This window comes from Urtica dioica, chromosome 1 (genome assembly GCF_054948205.1).
Source record: "Urtica dioica subsp. dioica isolate 48M chromosome 1, U.dioica_male_clone48M_v1_H2, whole genome shotgun sequence".
In the NCBI taxonomy this organism is placed as follows: domain Eukaryota; kingdom Viridiplantae; phylum Streptophyta; class Magnoliopsida; order Rosales; family Urticaceae; genus Urtica; species Urtica dioica.
The window spans coordinates 19,687,153-19,707,395 of NC_142756.1; the positions used below are offsets into that span (position 1 = coordinate 19,687,153).

The following is a 20,243-nucleotide window of genomic DNA, read 5'->3' on the forward strand; positions in this document are numbered from 1 at the left end:
TTGACAACAATAATTGCATTTATGTAGAAATAATAATAAGAAAAACAATAATAATATTTCATTAAATAAGATAATTGAAATAGTAAAGTAATTTGCCCTACAATCTTAATATTGATGTGCTAATTTTTTTTTTCCTTAAATCTTTAACCTTCAAAATTTACCCATGAAAGTTTGGTGTAGCTAATACTAATCATTGAGTTGGTAACGTTAAACTAATCTGAGCATTTTTTTTAAACTCTAATCCGACTTAAACACATATGTATAATAATATTCATGGAACCTCACATTGCACACACGTGTCTTAGTTGTTACAATAAATTTTTAAACACGCCGAAAAAAAAAGAACAAACAACGACCAATGTGCTACATCAAATTATAGAGGTACTGATAATATTAAACAAAGCGAAGATTTCACTTAAGTAGAAAAAGCAAAAAAAGACTTCAAATAAGCATGGGTTGTTTCCCAATTCCGATTTGACGAAGGCATTGAATAATAACAAAAATAATTAGGGGAGGGAAAACAAAGAACATTAATAATTTATTATCATTTCCTCTTCTTTTCCAAATAAACATTTTTGAGTGAGATCAATCTTTTGGGTTTTTTTTGTTTTGTGGATTTAACCCTTCCCCACCAGATGATGAGACAATGATGTGCCCAACCTCAACACCAAACTGAATGTGTGTTAGAGAGAGAGAGAGAGAGAGAGGGAGAGCGAGTTTCTTGTTTTTTTTTTTTTTAATTTATAATTGTTTTTTTGGGTTTAAAGAAAAAGACACTTTCTTTTTTCACCTCACATCCTCTCTCCTAGTCTGATCATTGATTCCAGTTGGAATTCTAGAGAAACCAACTGGGTCTATCTCTCTCCCAAAAAAAGTTGTTTCTTTAAATTTTTTCTTCTCCTCTCTTCTGCTTACTTTTTTGGTTACGCAGAGGCTGTAAGAGTGGAAATTACCCAAATATAGAGAAGTTCCAATTTTTTTTCCTCATGCCTCATTAAATGATTCTATTTCAAGGTTAATCAGAGCTCAGCCTTTTCTCTTTCCCGTTCTTGATTAAGTCCTTCTTCAGGAAAGAGGTGTGGTCTTTTCTTCTCTCTTCCGTTCCGGTGCGTTTTCTCCTTAATGGTAATGCTTCAGAGAAAAGACAAAGCAACTTCTTGGTGGTGGTCTTTAACGCAGCAAAGTGAGAGAAACAGAAGATCCCATTTGTGGGTTTTGTGAGTTGGGCTTTTTAGTTTGTGTTGTGTGTTCTTACTATTGAGCTCTTCAAAGAGTCAATGGAATATTGTTACCTGGCGATTTCAAGATGAAGAAGGCAAAAGATTCTCTCCATGGCTCTACCAGCTGTGTGATGAAGAGGACAAGAAATGCGTTGCTCTTCTGGCTCTTCGCTGTCGTTTCGATTGGGTTCGTTTGGTTCTTCTTGGGCTTCTTCAATCATGGGACTTTTGATGGTCAATTGAAGAAGAAGACTCAGGGATTTTCTTCTTGCCAAGATAAAGCTTCAACCTTTGAGAAGTATTTCAATGTCAGCAATACCCAGATTCTTGGTTTGGCTTCGGTGTTCTCTGAATCAGATCAGGTGTGTTTCGTCTTGTGGATATGGATGATAAAAAATATTAAATCCCTTTCTTCCCAAATATGGGATTTTCTGGTATTTATTCCTATTGTTATAACTCTTTACTATCATTAACAGTTAGTTCTGGTAGTGATTAGGTTACTATAACTTTTTCCCATAGATTTAGCGTATTAGGATTAGTATAGCTTAGAGTTGATTATTTCCAATTTGATTTCTCGAAAAGTTGCTGTAAGAATCAGAAATTTATGCTTAGTGCTAAATTTGGAGAAAAAAAACTATTCCCAATCAATTAGAAATTGTGCCATTCAGTAGACAAAGTTGTGAAAAAAAAAATCAGAATTTATATTAATTTCTTACAACTAGATGCCGAAATCCTAGGAAGCTAAGCAAGTTTGATAATTTTTTCCTCTGGTATTCTTACTGTTTATGATCCTTTGCAGATAATATCGCTGGAGTGTGCGAAAGGACAGATATCGGAACTGATGCCGAGCGATGAAATTTCGTGTTCGGTGAAGGTGGTTCGCTCGGAAGGGTTCGAGTCAGGAAAGAAACAATGTTTGGAAAACAGTGAATATGAAGAGGAGAGCATTACCAATAAGCTATTCTCTTCGCTTCTCGATAATAAATTCATATCTCGCATTTTGCAATTTACGAGTAGAGCTACTTATCACATTTTCGGGAAGGTAAGATTTTGAACCTTTTTTATTAGCTGTGTGTTGATTCGAGCATGAATTGTGAATTGCCCTCAAATTTGTCACTACTGTACTGTTAATAAAGTGACAAACTTTGAGATAATTTATCTCTTTTCTAGATATTATCATTTAGAAAGGTGACAAACTTGAGAGTGTGACTTTAAGAGAAAGTGACTTGATAAATATGACAAACATGCTCTTCCTGGTAGATGCTTGGATCTCGACAAGTACAATTAATTTTTTTTTTGGGTGTTTGTCTTCAACTATAGAATCCCATCAAATGCCAGCTCATCTGTGATTCGATAAAGGAATATTGGTGGGTCCTCGCCGGAGTCATTTTCAGCTACAAAATGGCTACAACTTTTTGGAGTAAAAACCAAGATGTGGTGGTGGTGGTTCCCGAGCATTCGAATGGTTGGACAGTTGAAGAACAGCCTTTGACTCAGCAGCGAAAAAATCCGGTCTTTATAAAACCGCCTGCTCGGAAACAGCCACAGCAACAGCAAGAGCAACAAGAAGGCCACATCATTCCCCCGAAGGGCGCCGGGAAATGGAGGAAGACTCTTATAGTCCTGTTCATGGTATCGGGGGTAATGTTGTCAATTTACTTGTACTTGCACTTCGACACCCAACACAGCACGTGGAGAGAAGAGACACTTTCGAACATGTGCGACGAGCGGGCCCGGATGTTGCAGGACCAGTTCAATGTCAGCATGAACCACGTACACGCTCTGGCCATTCTTGTCTCCACCTTTCACCATGGAAAACACCCTTCCGCCATCGATCAGGTAACATAAAGTAAATTAAAAAATATATCTGGATTTTGGAGCTATGACAGTTTCTTCATCTCGGTCTATTGCAGAAAACATTTGGTGAATATACGGAAAGAACGGCTTTTGAGAGACCGCTCACTAGCGGCGTTGCTTACGCTTTGAAAGTCGTTCACTCGGAGAGGGAACAGTTTGAGAAGGACCACGGTTGGACTATAAAGAAAATGGAAACCGAGGATCAAAAACTCGGGCAAGATTGTATCCCAGAGAATTTGGACCCGGCGCCGGTTCAAGATGAATATGCTCCCGTTATTTTCTCTCAAGAAACCGTCTCTCACATTGTGTCTATCGACATGATGTCTGGAATGGTATGCATATATATATATATATATATATATATATATGTATACACATAATATCAAGAATGTAGCTTCCTATATCAAACTTAGGTGTGTATATATGTATGTATTTAAATGTTTTATAATTTCCTTTATCTTCCACATTTTAGGAAGACCGCGAAAACATATTACGAGCGAGGGCGAGCGGAAAAGGAGTTCTCACATCACCTTTTAAGCTACTGAAATCTAATAACCTCGGCGTAGTACTCACTTTCGCAGTATATAGCAAAGAGCTGCCCGCAGATTCCACTTCCGAGCAACGCATCGAAGCTACCGTTGGGTACATAACTGAAATCGAAATCTCTTGCATTCGTTACTAAGATGCTTGAGAATAGAGTTTTATTTTGTGGGATTCATATTTCTTCTTTCCGATAGATACCTCGGTGCGTCTTATGATGTGCCGTCGCTGGTTGAGAAGCTTCTGCACCAACTCGCGAGCAAAGAAACTATCGTCGTGAATGTTTACGATACGACTAACGCTTCGGCGCCGATCAATATGTACGGGACCGATGTCACCGATACCGGTCTTATACACATTAGTGGCCTAGATTTCGGGGACCCACTTCGCAAGCACGAAATGCATTGCCGGTAAAAAATTATCAGTGATAATGTGGCGTCATTTTTTTTGTTTGTTTGTTTGTTTGTGTGTGTGTGCGCATCTTCTTGTTCCTTCATATTTTTTTTTTTTTCCATATTTCTTGGGCTTATTGCAGGTTCAAGCAGAAAGCTCCTCTGCCATTGACGGCATTGATTTCGTCAATCGGAACTCTTATCATTACCTTTCTCGTGAGCTACATCTTTTGGGCAGCGGTGCGTCAAATAGCACAAGTGGAGGCGGGTTATCGTACGATGGTACAGCTCAAAGCTCGTGCTGAAGCCGCAGATGTTGCAAAATCTCAAGTAGGCCTTCTTTCATTTATTTTTATTTTTTATTTTTTGCTTTTACAGCTCAGGTAGTCCAAGGACTATTTTGAGAGTGGCATTTTGGTTCTCAAACTAATTTAATGTGCGAAGATACCCTCTAACTATTAAACTTTAAACATATCGTCCACCTCGAATGATTTGTTCAATTTATAAAAGAAAATAATCTATACCTAAAAACACTAAAATCGAAAGTTAACAATTTCGAACTTTAAGAATAAGATCTTGTTTGTTATATGTATGTATGCATAAATCTATACTGTTCTTTCTTAGCAATATACAGTTTTTATTTTTTATTTTTTAAATTAAACATGTTTGTAAGTAGTTTAGGTGTCATTAAAAGTTGGGAAAATAACACATTTATACCCTGTATTTTAGTGAAATGTCGAGTTTAACCCTCGGTTTTCAAAAATGTCGAGTTCATACCCTCTGTTTAATTAGAATGACGAAATTATACCCTCTGTTTAACTAAAATGACGAAATTATACCCTGAAATGAATAACAGCGTCACAAATCTCCATTTCATTGATATTAACTCTTATATAAGAAAAACCAAATCAAATCTAAATCAGTGCTCTAACTTCCAAATTCTCAATTTTGAAATAAAAATAGCCTTAAATTGAAATTAAATAATAAAACTCGTACCCCCTAAGAAATGACTTCATTCCGCGTTCGAATTGTAACTTTAAATCCTGGATTCTCTGTTCGAATATGCGATTTTGATGACTATCAACTATCGATGTTTACCCATTTGTCTCTTTCTGTGTTCTTCACGATTAAGAGATTGTTGTTTATTTTTTAGTTTTTAAATAAATTACATATATGGCGCGAATGAATAAAGATAATTGGTATTTATATATAAATATTATAGTCAACGTCAATGAAAAATCAATAAAAATAATATTTGTGACACTGTTGTCTATTTCAGGGTATAATTTCGTCATCTTAGTTAAACAGAGGGTATAATTTCGTCATTTTAGTTAAACAGAGGGTATAAACTCGACATTTTTGAAAACCGAGGGTTAAACTCGACATTTCACTAAAACACAGGGTATAAATGTGTTATTTTCCCTTAAAAGTTTAATATCAATGTAGTATGTACGAAAATGCTACAACATCAAAATCAATAGTTATAGGATTTTTTTCTCATAAAATTAGTTTTGGACAGAAACGCCGACCGTAAAATTGAGTTTAATTTACCTACTCTCCATTCTGACTGTTGAAAATCTCAAATTGTTGTTTGTAGTTCCTAGCCACGGTGTCCCACGAGATAAGGACACCGATGAATGGCGTGTTGGGTATGCTTCAAATGCTGATGGACACCGATCTCGATGCGACCCAACAAGACTATGCCCAAACAGCTCATGCCAGTGGCAAGGACCTTATTTCCCTCATTAACGAGGTCCTCGACCAAGCCAAAATTGAGTCAGGAAGGCTCGAACTCGAGGATGTGCCTTTCGATTTGCGCTCTGTGCTTGACAACGTTCTCTCGCTTTTCTCTGGAAGATCCAACGAGAAAGGGATCGAGGTATGGCTGAAATTCTCGGCTTTCTATTTTTCCAATGCCCTAACAAGTTTGTGTCGGTTCTTATACTACGATTATGGCTTTTTGTGTGAGAGAAGTTGGCGGTTTATGTTTCGAGTCGGGTGCCTCGAGTTGTCATCGGCGATCCCGGACGCTTTCGACAGATTATCACTAATCTGGTTGGAAACTCGATCAAGGTCAGTGATGGGTAAAGTGCTTTTATTTTCTTTTTTGTGCAGTGTTGCTTGGATTAGAAAACAAATCCTATAAATCTTCACGCCTATGCGAATTTCTTAGAATATCGATTCTGTATTCTTTGTTGAGTAAGTTAATTTTGTATTAGTACTAACACACGAGTGATATCACTCTGTTTAAGTAACTTATTATTAATTAGGTGATTATTTCACTCTGCTAAGTATAACAAAACATGGTCAGACGGGTAATTTTTTTTATTATAAATGATTTGCAGTTCACGAATGAAAAAGGGCATATATTCGTGACGGTGCATCTGGCAGAGGAAGTGAAATCGACGCCCGATGACACGAACAAACAAGGCTTAGATTTAGTCGGAGGAAGTTTGAGCGGTACACTGAGCGGATATCAGGTGGTTCAGAGAGGGAAAAGCTGGGAGCGTTTCGAAGGCTTGACTGCCGTGTCCGAGTCGGATCCCGACAGAGTCAAACTACTCGTGACCGTCGAGGACACGGGCGTCGGGATTCCCCTAGAGGCCCAGAGCCGAATCTTCACACCTTTCGTCCAGGCCGACAGTTCCACTTCCAGGTTTCCACTAATTTATCATTTTCTTAATTAGGATTTAGGAACTTTTTCCTGTTTATGTCTATAGTAGGATATTGTGTTTGCGATAAATCATCGAACTCGGTTCTTTTTTGCTCGGGGTTATAGGGTCTTGTTTTATTGAATTTCAAACCAAATTTTTTTGTTTTATTTTTTTTATAATCGAGTGAGGGTTATTTGGTCTTGACATCAGTGTTTTTTGTTATTATTAAAGAACGTATGGCGGGACGGGAATCGGGCTGAGCATAAGCAAGTGCCTGGTGGAGCTGATGGGGGGTGAGATAGGGTTCGTGAGCGAGCCGAAAATAGGAAGCACTTTCTCGTTCACCGGCTGTCTGAGGAAAGGAGAGGATTGCTCTCTGGACGCCAAGTGGCAGCACTGCGACCCGTCTCTCTCGGAGTTTCGGGGGCTTAAAGCGCTGGTGATCGACGACAGATCGGTCCGGGCAGAGGTCACGAAATACCATCTTGAGAGACTGGGAGTTTCGGTGGATATGGCTTCCGACATGGAATCGGCAAGCTCTCGGCTTTCTTCCAATAGCAGGTATTTAGTCGAAATGTATTACATAGAATACAATCAAAATAAGGAAAATAGTGGCTTGGAGTCCGGCTCAGTTACTGAATGAATGACTTGTTCTACAGGTCTTCTACTTCTTTGTCGTTGGTGGATTTAGCCGTGGTACTGATCGACAAAGAAGTTTGGAACACCGAAACGGGGCTCACGTTCCAACAGTCGTTACGGCAGCACATGCGAAACGGTGTGGCGAAAAACCCTGCGAAGATATTCTTGTTGACGACGTCGGTGAGCGCGGGGGAGAGGAACGCGCTCAAGTCTACGGGGTTGGTGGACAATGTGCTGGCGAAGCCTCTGAGGCTGAGCGTGATGGTGGCGTGCTTGCAAGAGGCCCTCGGTGGGGGCGGGAAGAAGAAGAGGGGCTTGAAGCCGGTCACTCTCGGGACCCTTCTGAGAGGGAAGCAAATTCTGGTGGTGGACGACAATGTGGTCAACCGAAGGGTCGCCGAAGGGGCTCTCAAGAAGTACGGAGCGCTCGTCACATGCGTCGTTAGTGGAAAAGCCGCTCTCGACAAGCTCAGACCGCCCCACCAATTCGACGCTTGCTTCATGGACCTCCAAATGCCCGAGATGGACGGGTATCATCCTCGCTCTCTCTCTCTCTCTTTTTAAATTTTTTTTAATCGCTGCATGGTTGGTTTTGTTGGTTGTGCAATTGGATGTCCCACGTTCGGTTTTAGATTAAATAGTGTCCTTATATCAATGAAGAAAATGGTAATTTTGTTTCCTGCTTTTCGTGTTTTTTCTTTCCAAATACCAAATGGAAGGTGGAGATAGCTCTTCGTTTTATATTTAGATAAAAAAAAAAAAAAAACGACGGGCCTGAATGAGTCACTAGTAGTACTTTTGTTCCTCATGATGATTTAGCCCTTTTGTTTATATGAAAGAGTTGAACTGGCATCTCCGAATTAAGGAAAAAAAAAACTAAATAATTTCTTTTAGCCTACCTAAATTTGACTTTTAGCGCCTCCCCTGAAGTTTTTATTTTTTTTGGCCTCTAGCTTTGAAGCAACTCGGAGAATACGGGCCAAAGAGAGCGAGGTGAACGAGAGGATCGCATCGGGAGAAGCGTCGAAGGAGGCTTTTGGTGACGTGGCGCATTGGCACACTCCAATACTTGCAATGACTGCGGACGTGGTTCAGGCCTCGAATGAGCTGTGTATGAAATGTGGAATGGACGATTACGTGTCCAAGCCCTTCGACGAGGGTCAGCTTTATTCCGCCGTCTCACGCTTCTTCGAATCGGGTTAGGTTTTGGGTTTGGCTGTGTGCATTTTGTGAGTGTGACCAATAGTACTATTTGCCCGAAGAAGCAAAACGTGGCTCTCGGAGGAGACGTGCCTGATAATATCTCTCGCCCCCCGGAATTCTTTGTTTTTTTAAGCGGTAAACAAAAATAAATAAAATTTGAATATTTTTTACCGTTGTAAATTCTGTTCATTCGCTCAAGATTTTTTTGGTATGCTTCTCAGGATTTCTGGGCATTATGACAATGACCGGCGAAGTCAGGTGTGTGAATAGAGATCTCGCTTCCGAGGCAAGTCGAGACGAAGAAAGCGTGATGTGTACATAGCCCATAATTTAGTTATTTTATATTTTCGGGTATTATCTATTATTGAAAGTGGTATGTTTAAAAAGCCAGATTTATCCATTTTTTTAAAACGCTTCGTCAATAAAATGAACACTCTTATCATGTTCTTAGCAACTAGAAGTAATTGAGGAACTGAAAAATCCTCGAGGGAAGGGGAAAATAGATGAAATGTTTGTTGTTGAGAGTGACTGTGCTTGAGAACTTGATGTCGAGGAAATGTATCTGTGTTTGCTAGTTATGAAAGAAGATTGGTTACAAAGTTAATGGTGGCCATCTCAAACAGACTCGATAACATGATCCACTATGTAAATAAACCCCCCATGAGATACACTTAATGGGTTTTACAATCTTACAATCAAGATTTAAAAACAAAATTTTTGCGCACAGGATACACAAAACGTACATGTGATATGATAATGATATGCATGCCCGAGGACATTCCCAAAAGACGTAACTGATTTCCTTTGATTTTCCGAACTACGAGTTTGAGAAGATCATAAGTGAGTCTATTTTATGAACAAGCAAGCGGTAGCGATGTTCAGAAAATCTGAGCGTGAATTTTGTACTTTGACGAGCTGCAAGGCCTCCGATTCAAACGGCTTCAGAGCTCCGATTCAAGTGGTAGCAGTCGCAATTGGCAAAATCAATGCCAATGTCATATACCTTTTAGCAATCATGATTGTGTGGTTGGCAAATACCTTTTAGCATATACCTTCTACTCACGTCATCTTGGACAATAGGATGATAATTCAAAATCGGAATCCTTAACCCCGGATCGGTAGCGAGCTCTTTTATGTTGACCTCCAAATCTCTACTTCTCTTCTTTGCACTTTTAGCGTGTTCTTCTATTAATGTCGTTGTTGAGTCTACTTTTCTTTTGAAATATCTCTCCATATCTATACTCATAAAAAAAATCAATACCAAATGATTAGAGAAAAAAAAAAACAATTCATTTGGGACTTTCATCAAACACATAGTATGCATTAAAAGATTATAGAACTCTAATAATAAAAATACAAAATGAGCAATGCACATATGAATTATATATTAAACATTTACCTTGTTATTGATAAATAAGAAAGGAGAAGAGTTGAAATGAAAGATGAAAGAAGACTTGAATATTTTTTTTTTGGAGTTTTCTCTTAAACACGCTGCTGTTTGTATTAAAAAAAATAAAATACAAATTTTCGTCGAACTTAAGACCCTACCTACATTTCCCTTAAGCCTTGACCATTTGAGCTGAGACAACTATGTGACATTATTAGTGTACGTATTATATTTATTAATATGCATTATTTAATTTTTTAATCATTATAATTAAGCCTATTAATTTTTTTTTTGTCCCGAGCCAGTGGGGACCCGTGCACCCGCTGGTCCCCACGTAGCTCCGCCGCTGGTCATATGGTCCAACCCTAGATCAGAGTATGTGGGATATAAAATGTTGATTGATAAGTGCGTTTTATAGACACTTATCGTATACTTTTAAACGACTATTCAAGTGTTCATTTAATGTTTTAATATATTTTTTTTTAAATATAGGTTATTAATGAACTACAAGTGTTTTGAGGGTAATGAAACAATTTATGGTGATTTGAAAACTTTACGGACAAGTTAGAGTAAGACAAGAAACATGCCACTCTCCTCTGCATAATTTTGAAATTCTCAATTGAAGATTTTGGATGAATTCTTTTCATAATTGAATGAGGACTCTTAGCTTTTAAAAGCATATTTATTGTAAAAATCGAACATCGGAGCAAGGAGTTATGGCCAATTCAAAATCATTGTCTAGAAAATTCCCTGGATCCTCTGCTCAAAAAAGAATTCGAAGAGTTAGTACAGAATTAGCTGAAAAGCAAAGTTTATATGAAGCTTGGTCTCAAATTCTCGAAAAACTGCTAAATTTATTTCATGAACTAGAGTTCATAGCGCGCTGAACCACTTTCCCGTTTTTCAAGCATCTCCGAAAACCACCATGTAGCCTATAAATATGACTTTGAACATCATAAAATACATCTTTTCCTTATTTTTAGTTTTAATTGTTTGGATTGTGTAGAGGTTTGGAGCTTGTTCTTTTTCTGCAACTAATTCTTCTTAATTATTCCTTAACTCTTTAATTACATTTTTGTTTATTGATTTTATTTTTATGTTTTTTTATTCATGCACTATGTTTTTATTTGGGCTATGATGTAAAATACTATAATGATTCGTTGGTTTATTTATCTATTGTCTCGTTTCCGTACTTGTTAACTTGATTTTAGCCCTGCAAATTCTTATATTCATTGATAAGCCGTCTTTGAATTTCTACCTAAGATTGTTTAAAAACTGAGAGGTAATAAATAATCATGATTTTGTTATATACCAAGAGAAAATGAAAAATATATACAACATGTTTAAGTGAAATGTCGAGTTTAATCTTTAGTTTTAAAAAATGTCGAGTTTGTACATTTTGTTTATTTAAAATGACGAAATTATACCCTATAATAGATAAATGTGCTACAAATCATCATTAATGTTTACTATAATATTTATATGTAAATCCCATTTTACTTTTATTCATTCACACCTTATAGTCGCATATGTAATTTATTTAAAAATAAAAATAAAAAACAACCGCCAATCTCCAATTTTGAAATCGAACTAAATTAAAATATATTAATAAAATTCATACTTGTCAAGCTGCGACTTTGATTCCTGGATTTCACGCTCGAATTATTGATTTTGATTATTTTCGATTGTCAATTTTATCATTTCCTCTGTTTGTGTTTAAAAGTAGGTAAGGTAGGGCATCAACCCTAACTTTTCCATACTCCTCGGAGTTCACTGAGACGGAGAAAAAGGTTGAAACTTCAAACTTTACACGTATATTTGATCATCGCTGAATTATTTGATTCCTTTGTTCAATTTTGTATTCATATATGCTGATGGGATTTTTGATATGATTGTTTACATTTGGCGATGTTTTTCTATTCGTTGTGGCGGTTATTTGGGGTTCAAATATTTGTCGATCCTTTGCACAACAACAATGATGGAAGAAGTCCAATTTCCGATCTTCTGTTGGCCATACTCGTGGAGATCTTTCTGACACTGCCGATGATGAGCATTGTGATGTGCAAATCCGTTTGCAAGACCTGGCGCAGTATAGTCTCTAATCACAAGTTCGCTAAGACTCACTGGGCTTGGGCAAAGGAATGTACATTGATCCGCGACATTCTCCACAACAGAATCTCGAGAAGCTTCTATTTGTTCGAGGAAGATGAGCACCAATTAGGGTATTGCCGGTGCCTAGCAAGTAAAGAGGGGTGTGAGTGATGGGTCCGTACGTCGGTGAAGGATCAACTGAAGGTTCCATTGAGGAACACCCAAGATATGCTCAGTAGATTGGGTGACATTAACACAGACGATGCGATGTTTTGTATCAAAACCACTAGTAAGAGCAAGAACGTTATCAAGATGGATTCGGAGAGATACCGTAGGTACGAGGTCGTAAATTCGTGCAACGGATTGCTTTGCTTGAGCAAATCCCGTTTTTGTTTTAGCCAAGATTTAAACAACCCGATTGTAGTTTGCAATCCGGTCACTGGCGAGTTTATGTATGTTCTGAAGAATGCTTGGGAAGATTGTTATGCACGGTTCAAATCTTTCGGTTTTGGTTTCAGTCCAGAGCACAATGAGCACAAGGTGGTTAGGGTATTTCTCCACGATAACGTGGCTGAGATACACACGCTAGGTACATAATCGTGGAGAAAGCTCGATCCGCTGGCGATTGAAAAGGAAGGATACTTGGAATCCCCGGCCTATCTTGACGGAGCTCTTCTCTGGCTTCTCTATATAAAAATCGAGAGCCATAGTATAATTTTTCTTTTGAATTGAATGAGGAGCGATTTGAAGTTCATTCTCTTTCGTTTCGACGGGATGGACGGTCAGCGTGTCATGGGTCGTCTTTGAGAGTTCAAGATGTTGGGAATATTGCCCACTTGAAGATAATGAATAAATGATTACTAAATTCGATAATAAGATTACTCTATTAGAATTATATGATTAGTGGGTTGAGTTCTAAATAATTAAAATCAATAACAACTATCTTCCATAGCCTCCGTATTAAACTGAGTCACGTGCTGGGCACCTGAGTTCGGGCGGTGAGCTAAAACGAGGTCGATGACTGATATACGCCTGGAAAGCTATATCTAAAGTCATATATGTGGAACACATAGGTGAAGGCTGATCACTATGTGGGAGCATTCTACACTTGTGGTAAGTATACGACTTGGACAAGTCTTGGTTGTAGATGTGTCGTTTAAGGACCGTTACGACACACTAACTGAGGTCACTATGATGGTCACAGTGAGACTTGATCTAAATCCTGAAGTGATCATGGACACTGGGTTATGTTACTGAGCTCTTTGACTCATTCGCTAAAAGGCTATTCATGCTAATCACAGCTTATGTCTTGGGAGTTTTCTCAGAGCATAATTCGAGTGGGAAATGATTTACAGATACGGAATCCAGCCTTCCTGAAAGAAGGTTAATGTTCTCTCACCTAAGGGTTGATTCCAGAACCGATAGATTGCTAGCACTTTCGAAGTAAGTAACGTTCGAAAGAATCTTTCGTTGGGGAAGCAACAATGCTTAGGGCTGATATGTATCAAGAGAAGTATAACGGAAAAATTGACTTCTCTTGACACGGGTTGAACCTGGAGAATCTTGATCACGAACTGACTATATCAGTGGACACTCGTCACGATGAGTAAATATAATTCTATTATAGAGGAGAGTTCAGTCTTGGCTTACAAGGTGGAGTATTTGACCAAGATTAGATGAATCGATGGAAAAAGAGAAAAGACTATTTCGTCTTTTTCATCGGATTTCTTAAGCTTCTATTACTAGGTCCATAGTCCCCGATTCGGCTATGATAAAGGCGGATAAGAACTTTCGTATAATAATGTTTATCATTATTAATCTCACTTGCTGTAATTGTGATTAACATCATTAATTCTGGAAAACGGGTATTCGCAGAATTAAATAAATATTTATGGTAGAATTGTTTATTTATTGTTTGATCAAGTAAATAAACAATTATTAATTATTTATTTATTGTTGGACCAAGTAAATAAATAATTAATTGGGTTTTAAGCAATTGGGCCTTGCACAAAATATGAAAATCGAATTTGGGAATTTTGGCATGGGAGTTGCGCAAATCCCCCTTGGCCCTGTGCCTAAAAACCGATTTTTACATAATTGGTATTTACCAATTTTTTCTCTTTAGTTGTTTAAATAAAGGAGAGAGAATAATATAAGATATTGTCATATATTTTCTCCTTATTTAAAGGAAAGTATTTAGGAGAATATATTTAAAGGGAAATAATATATTTCCTTTATTATCTCACTATAAAATATTCTCTATTTAAATAGAGAATAATATCCCATAGATATTGATCTGATGGATGAGAGAAAAAGTAGGATTCACTTGTTGAGATCCAAGGGCCTAGATTAAATCCTCTAGTGTGAACACAATAAAAGGAAATAATATATTCTGGAAGATTCCATGAATATCTCATTTTACTACTATAAATAGGGGTTCATGAGAAGGTAAAAAGAAGCAATTATTTTGTGAAAATTTCGTGCATCACTAGCCTCCCTTGGCCGTGCATCTGCCTCTCCCTCCTCTCGGAAATTCGTTTCCATTCTTAGTAAAATAAGAGAGAGATCTCGATACACCTAGTTTCGTGATCTAGTGAGATAAAGACTGTGCCCACTCATCTTTCTTATTCGTCTCGGAGATTACGTTTCGGAAGACTAAGGTGTCATCCTTGAGTCCTTCATCAAGATGACGCAAGGAGTACGCGATTGATTTAGGAGCGTTCTGTAGCTGAACCGAAAATCAATGTAAGTATTCGTTTTTCGCTCAAATCGGTTGCTTGATAAATATGCTCTCGTGAATTAAATTAATTAAACATAACTAGATCTTGTTAATTATAACCATAATTTAATTAGCTTATGATCAGCGTAATTAATTATTTTTCCGCATTAATATGGTTATATGGTGGAATCATCTCAAACGAGGCGCATCAGAGCGATTGTTCGTGTCTGATATGCGCTCGATTCCCCAACCCAAGAATGTCGTCTTTACATGTACGATGCTTTGCTGTTCACTCATGTGGATATATGGGTGATGGATGAAAACGGAAACCCCGACTATTGGACTAAATTATTTTCCATAATTTATTTTGAACAACTTCTTTTCGACAGAGGGTTCCCATACGACCTAGAGTCTATTCAATTATTATGTTGCATAAACAACAAAGCAGTGGTGATGTTACATGGTCGTCACGGTGAATTTAAGTAGTATGCCCTGGAACAAGGCACGAGATTCAAACAGCTCAAGTTTCGTGGCCATAAATCGGTCTTTGAAGCTATTACTTACACACCAAGCCTCATTTCCCTCAAGGAAATTATGAGGACGGGTAGTTTCGAGGTCCTCAACATCAATTCAAGGTATGCATTTTGTTTTTGTATGTTATACTTTTCCCTAAACTTTGCAAATGTGACATGTTTTATTTTTTATTTTTATTTTTTCATATCAGATTCTTTAGCTAGTTCTCAAAATCTTGATTAGTTGATTTTCTGTTCTTTGATCATAGATGACCATTTTGAATCTAATAGTTTGCAGCCACTGCAGCCCTATTTTCCGAATTTTGCTTTATCAACACCAATTTTATGTTGTGCATGTATGAGTGTTTCTTTTCAGATTTAGTGGATACATAAGTTTGTTATTTTCACTTATAAGATATGTCATGTGAAAGTCATTGAGCTTTTCATTAGACATTACGAGATTAGTTATACATGCTTTTATTAAAAATGAATTGGTTGACTATTAATTGGTTTATTAGGTGTGTTTAAGTAGACATACTAGATAAAAATATATGTGTTGCTTTATTATATTATTTAGCTGATATTGCCTCAAATGATTGATTTAGGTGTGCAAAGCTAAAGCTGGTAGAAGAAACCCATCCTCTCTTTCTTGGAGGAGCAAGAAGCTAGTATGTGGAATCTTCCGTTTTTAGGGACTTTGACATCCTTCCTTTAGAAATAAGTCATTTCAGTTTTCAGATTATAATATCAATTCTCTGCACTTATGAGATTCAATAGAGACCTTATTCTCAATGGAACCCATACTGTGTTTTGCCACTGAGCTAATCCCCATTTCGAATTGTTGTAGCTATTGCCCTAGTTGTTGTTAGTGATTTTAACCAATTTGACCCAATTTCAACTAGATTGAACAATTAAGAAAAAAAAAAAACAGAAAATACGAAAAACACAACCGGATTTTTCCTGTTATTCGTTCAAGAAGAACTACGTGCACGTTGAGCTTCGTGGGAGAAGCTCGGTCTGTAATATGCTTTGTCTCGATTACACCCACAGTGTCATCAACTCTCAATCCCACGGTACAATCACTTTCACTCTCTAATCAGGCAATTATTTTTAATAATTTCTCACAAGGAAACACGGCCAAGACGATCGCTCAAGAGAGAAGAATAATAGAGAAAACCCTAGAGAACTATACAAATGTGTGTAATGTCTGGAACATTAGGTCTCGAGCTCAGTGTATATGAGACATAATGTAATGTATAAACTTTTGTAAACGCTCGACTTGTGAATTTGAATAAATGGACGAGTCTTAATTCAAATTCTTGTTGCATATGAGACGTCCTTAAATTTTAAATATCTTGGAAAATAATAATATTTAAGGTCGACGAAATTTCGGAATAAGAATATTCGAGTAATTCGATATTATTACTCGGAACATACTCGGAGATTTAAAAAAATCTCGAGAGTAAAAATAAATTCCGAGATCCCTTAAATATATTCAAAATAACGGGAAATAATAAGAATTTTCTCGGTTATTTTTCAAGATTTCTTTTTAGGGTCAAGCGGCTATATAGCCAAATAGAACTTAAGCTTTTGCAAAATAGCCATAGTTTGCCAACTATAAGCAAACTAGCCCAAGTAAGATTAATCTAGGCTGGATTAAATTTAATCCCAACGAACTATAAAGACAGAATGTAAGCTTTATGAAGACTGGATTAAAATTAATCGAGACATGATTAAAAGTCATAGTACTCTCAATTGGCTATTTTGCTATACCTAATGAAACTATGGCTATTTTGCAAAAGTCATAGTTTGAATTGGCTACTTCATACCATTTTTCCTTCTTTTTAATTAATTAAGGACATGATTGTGAGATTTTATTTTGAAAGGACTTATGTGCAACGTTTTGAAGGACGAGATTGAAAGAAAAAGAGAAAAAGGGGTCGTTTTAAGAGAGTCGTGTCAAAATATTAGTGGGCCACTTGTTCACAGGTGGCGTGACGTGAGAGTGCCACGTATTCTCTTAATCCACTCTTCCTCTCTCACGGTTTGGGATTTCAAAAAGGAATTTTCGTGAAATTTATTTGATTTGTGCTTGAATTGTTGTTGATTGCTTAGGAGAGTATTGATCTTTGGATTGAATCTTGTTTTGGTTGTGGTTTGGAAGAATTTTAGGTGGAATTGAGTTTTGTCCGAGTGAGTCTTTCTCTTAGCCGTGAGTTGTGATTTTGAATTCTGGGTTGGATTTCTGATTAAGGTTGATTAAGGCTATGATGTTTTTTCGAATTTGGATGAGGTTTGGTTTGATATTGGGTGGCTGTGTACTAATCTGAGCGTGTGTTTTCATTGTTGTGAATGTGTTGTTTTCATTGTTGTTGGCCGTGATGATTTTCTGGTGAATCTTGGATACTTGAGATTTGTTTGTTGTTGTGGCCGAGTGTTTTCTTGGCTGAGGGCTGTTTGTGGCCGTGAGTTTGGTCTCGGTTATGTGTTGGTTCACTCGTTATGTTGATTAAATATGAGCCTCGGGAATTTTTGGTGATTTGTTTAATTGAACTGATTTGAGAATTTGAAACTTTGGAGTTGAGATTTGTGATGTTCCGTTCTGTTTTGGTTAGCTCGTTTTGAGATTGGAATGTGAATTTTATGACGAGTTAAGTGATTTGTTGACAAGTTATAGGTTTTATGACGAGTTATAAATTTTGTGACAAGTGATGTTGTTAGTGGTTTGATTTCGGATTTTGGGTTCGAGTCGGAAGTTGGACTTTAGGAATTGACTCGATGTTTATTTTTGAATTTCACAGCTCAGTCACAGATCGGATAGAATCGAGCGGGAGCCGGCAGAACTGAACGCGTCACAGCCGAAGTATAGTGAATTCAGAAAAAGTTTTTAAAGCTCGATCTCACTCGTAAGTCGTTTATCGCTCATTAGCGTTAGACTCGAGTTTTAATTTGGATTTGAGATTTGTATTCAGGGATTATTTATTTAAGAATGTTTGAGAATTTAATTTATGGTTAATTAATTAAGAATTCTCGGTTTGTATGATTTTTCGGATTATTCATTTAATTTATTTAAGACTCGTTAATTATGATTTGAATTTTATTTCGTATTTTTTCTTCAGTACGAACTCGCGCGAGTCTTGAATAAGTTTAAATTCCGAAAAATTGAGAAATAAGTGAATTAAATTCTCAAATTCCTGAACCGACTCAGAGTGAATCCTGATAACAAACTTTAAGCTTGTCATCACCTCCCGAATCATTGACTAATGAGATTTCAACTTCAGGTTTTAGTTTCTCGACGCTTCAGAACATGTTAATGCTCCAGGACGTGTAGAGTCGCGGGAAGCGTGAAAAGCAAGGAAACTCCGGAAGTCAACAAATTTTCAGACGATCTTGTCCGGGTAAGTGTGGAGACCTAAGTCAACTACTTACTAAGGGGATAAACTTGTTTGTTCGTGCATTTGTTTGCTAGTAAACAAGAGTAGGTGAAAGCCCTAAAACGAATAAACTTAAAAGTTAAGGCTTCGACCACTCTTGCTTGAAAACTTAGTTTGGGTACGCCCGTTAGGTTCAAACGCTAACTTGAACGAGCCACGTTTTCTATGTGTATAGTTAGACCTCTCTTCTAACTCTAGGAAGTTGGTTAGAATCGAGAGGACGAAAGAGCGATAGACTCTCGAATTCAATCGGGAGTAGAGAGTTCGAAAGTCACATTTCGAGCTTTCAGCTTAAAACACTTAACGAGCTTCAAAGGGAAACAATAAGTTCTTTCGGGGTTTATCCCGTTACGCTCTTCCGTATATAAGTTTAACGTGTACGCTGCTAGCTGTAGAGTACCCAAACTTTAATTAAACTCGTGTCGGTGGTGCTCACAAGTCAACGACTTGTGCTTAGCGGGCCATGCCGGTCCGTGCGTCGAGTACTCGAAGCAATGGGTGAAGGTCGCGCATCGCGAGCTCATTGCTAGCTGGAAGACTCACCGGGAGCTGCCCTGAGCGCCCCGGGGCGTAGTGGGTGAAGGTCGCAGTTCGTGAGCTCACTATGCCAGAGACAAGTGGCGCTGACGTCATGATGAAGAAAGTACCACTAGTGGATCCCAGACTGACGTTAAAACTCTTAGGCCGCCGGACGACTGTTGCTCGAACTCTAAGGCTGGTCTCTTGTCGTTCTGAAGGTTATAGCGGGGGATGTGTGTAACCTTAAAGACGACAAGTACTAGTTAGAGTGTGCACACATTAGTCATGCTCCATAACTAGTTAGATTTGCATCAATGTATTCTTATGTGTTTGTTTGCACGTCACGTGTTATCACATGGCATTAGTCGCTTTATTTTCTAAGTTAGACTCCCACTTACTGAGTCAATCGACTCATAGTTTTATGACCCTTGGTAATGTAGATAAGAGCAAAGGTGGTAAGCGGGAAATGAGATTGAAGACCGAGACCGAGCGCGTATTGCCTTGACCTATGGGGTTTCTTAATCGGGGGTTAGTATCTTCTGATAAAACGTTCCGGAACATATTTGTATATGAGTCGCTATAAGACTCTAAGTTATAAAAGCGAAAAATTTCCCCCAATTTTCGTAAACTATTTTATTATATAATCTTATGAGACATTATGTTTAATTTATGAGTTTATATAATGAGTTATGTACAGATTTGAGTTGATCAGTCGCGGTTCGTGGGCGAGATGTCGCTCGCGGGTCGTGACACATAGTTTTATGAGCCCGAAAAAGAAGAAGCCGCATGCGAAGTTGAGACCCACTCGTGGGCCGGAAGGGCTTCCCAAGGATGAGGTTGCGCCCCCTCCAAAGAGAGCTTGGCTTAGCCCACGCGAGGCCTTAAACTCGGGGAGACCGCATGGTTTTTCCGATCTCAACGTGTCGAGTTCCGCTTCATTTGGAAAAATTACAAAGTTTCAGGATGAATTTGGTGCCCTTGCAGCCTGTCCTGCAACAAATTCTCACTGCTCTTGGTCTGCACGCCGCACAGTTGAGTCCAACTTGTTATCGGTATGCCGTGGCATGTCATGAGAA

At 37.9% G+C, this 20,243-nt stretch overlaps 2 protein-coding genes across 3 annotated transcripts; both read left to right on the forward strand.

Moving 5' to 3' along the window:
- The first annotated feature begins 812 nt into the window (after positions 1-812).
- Positions 813-9,104, forward strand: HK2 (histidine kinase 2). Of its 2 annotated transcripts, none has more exons than XM_089615163.1 (14): positions 813-1,582; positions 2,020-2,262; positions 2,541-3,059; positions 3,134-3,409; positions 3,550-3,719; positions 3,815-4,027; positions 4,153-4,339; positions 5,607-5,888; positions 5,984-6,082; positions 6,355-6,665; positions 6,895-7,224; positions 7,323-7,832; positions 8,256-8,640; positions 8,727-9,104. In XM_089615163.1, the coding sequence occupies exons 1-13, from the start codon at positions 1,307-1,309 to the stop codon at positions 8,503-8,505; spliced, it is 3,666 nt and encodes a 1,221-aa protein (XP_089471289.1). In that variant the 5' UTR covers positions 813-1,306; the 3' UTR covers positions 8,506-8,640; positions 8,727-9,104. The 2 variants fall into 2 exon arrangements, with proteins under 2 accessions (XP_089471289.1, XP_089471297.1); XM_089615171.1 differs by having other exon boundaries at positions 2,559-3,059.
- Positions 9,105-11,800: 2,696 nt separating this feature from the next.
- LOC149407723 (F-box and associated interaction domains-containing protein) lies at positions 11,801-12,580 on the forward strand. The gene is made up of 2 exons (XM_089621618.1): positions 11,801-12,130; positions 12,176-12,580. Exons 1-2 carry the CDS (start codon positions 11,801-11,803, stop codon positions 12,578-12,580), a joined length of 735 nt encoding a protein of 244 aa, XP_089477744.1.
- Positions 12,581-20,243: the final 7,663 nt, after the last annotated feature.

Coding starts and splice junctions, on each gene's coding strand:
- HK2 (XM_089615163.1), top strand. CDS start 1,307: ATGAAGAAGGCAAAAGATTCTCTCCATGGCTCTACCAGCTGTGTGATG. Junction 3,410..3,549: donor TCGACATGATGTCTGGAATG/GTATGCATATAT, acceptor TCCACATTTTAG/GAAGACCGCGAAAACATATT. Junction 3,720..3,814: donor CGCATCGAAGCTACCGTTGG/GTACATAACTGA, acceptor TCTTTCCGATAG/ATACCTCGGTGCGTCTTATG.
- LOC149407723 (XM_089621618.1), top strand. CDS start 11,801: ATGTTTTTCTATTCGTTGTGGCGGTTATTTGGGGTTCAAATATTTGTC. Junction 12,131..12,175: donor TAGGGTATTGCCGGTGCCTA/GCAAGTAAAGAG, acceptor ACGTCGGTGAAG/GATCAACTGAAGGTTCCATT.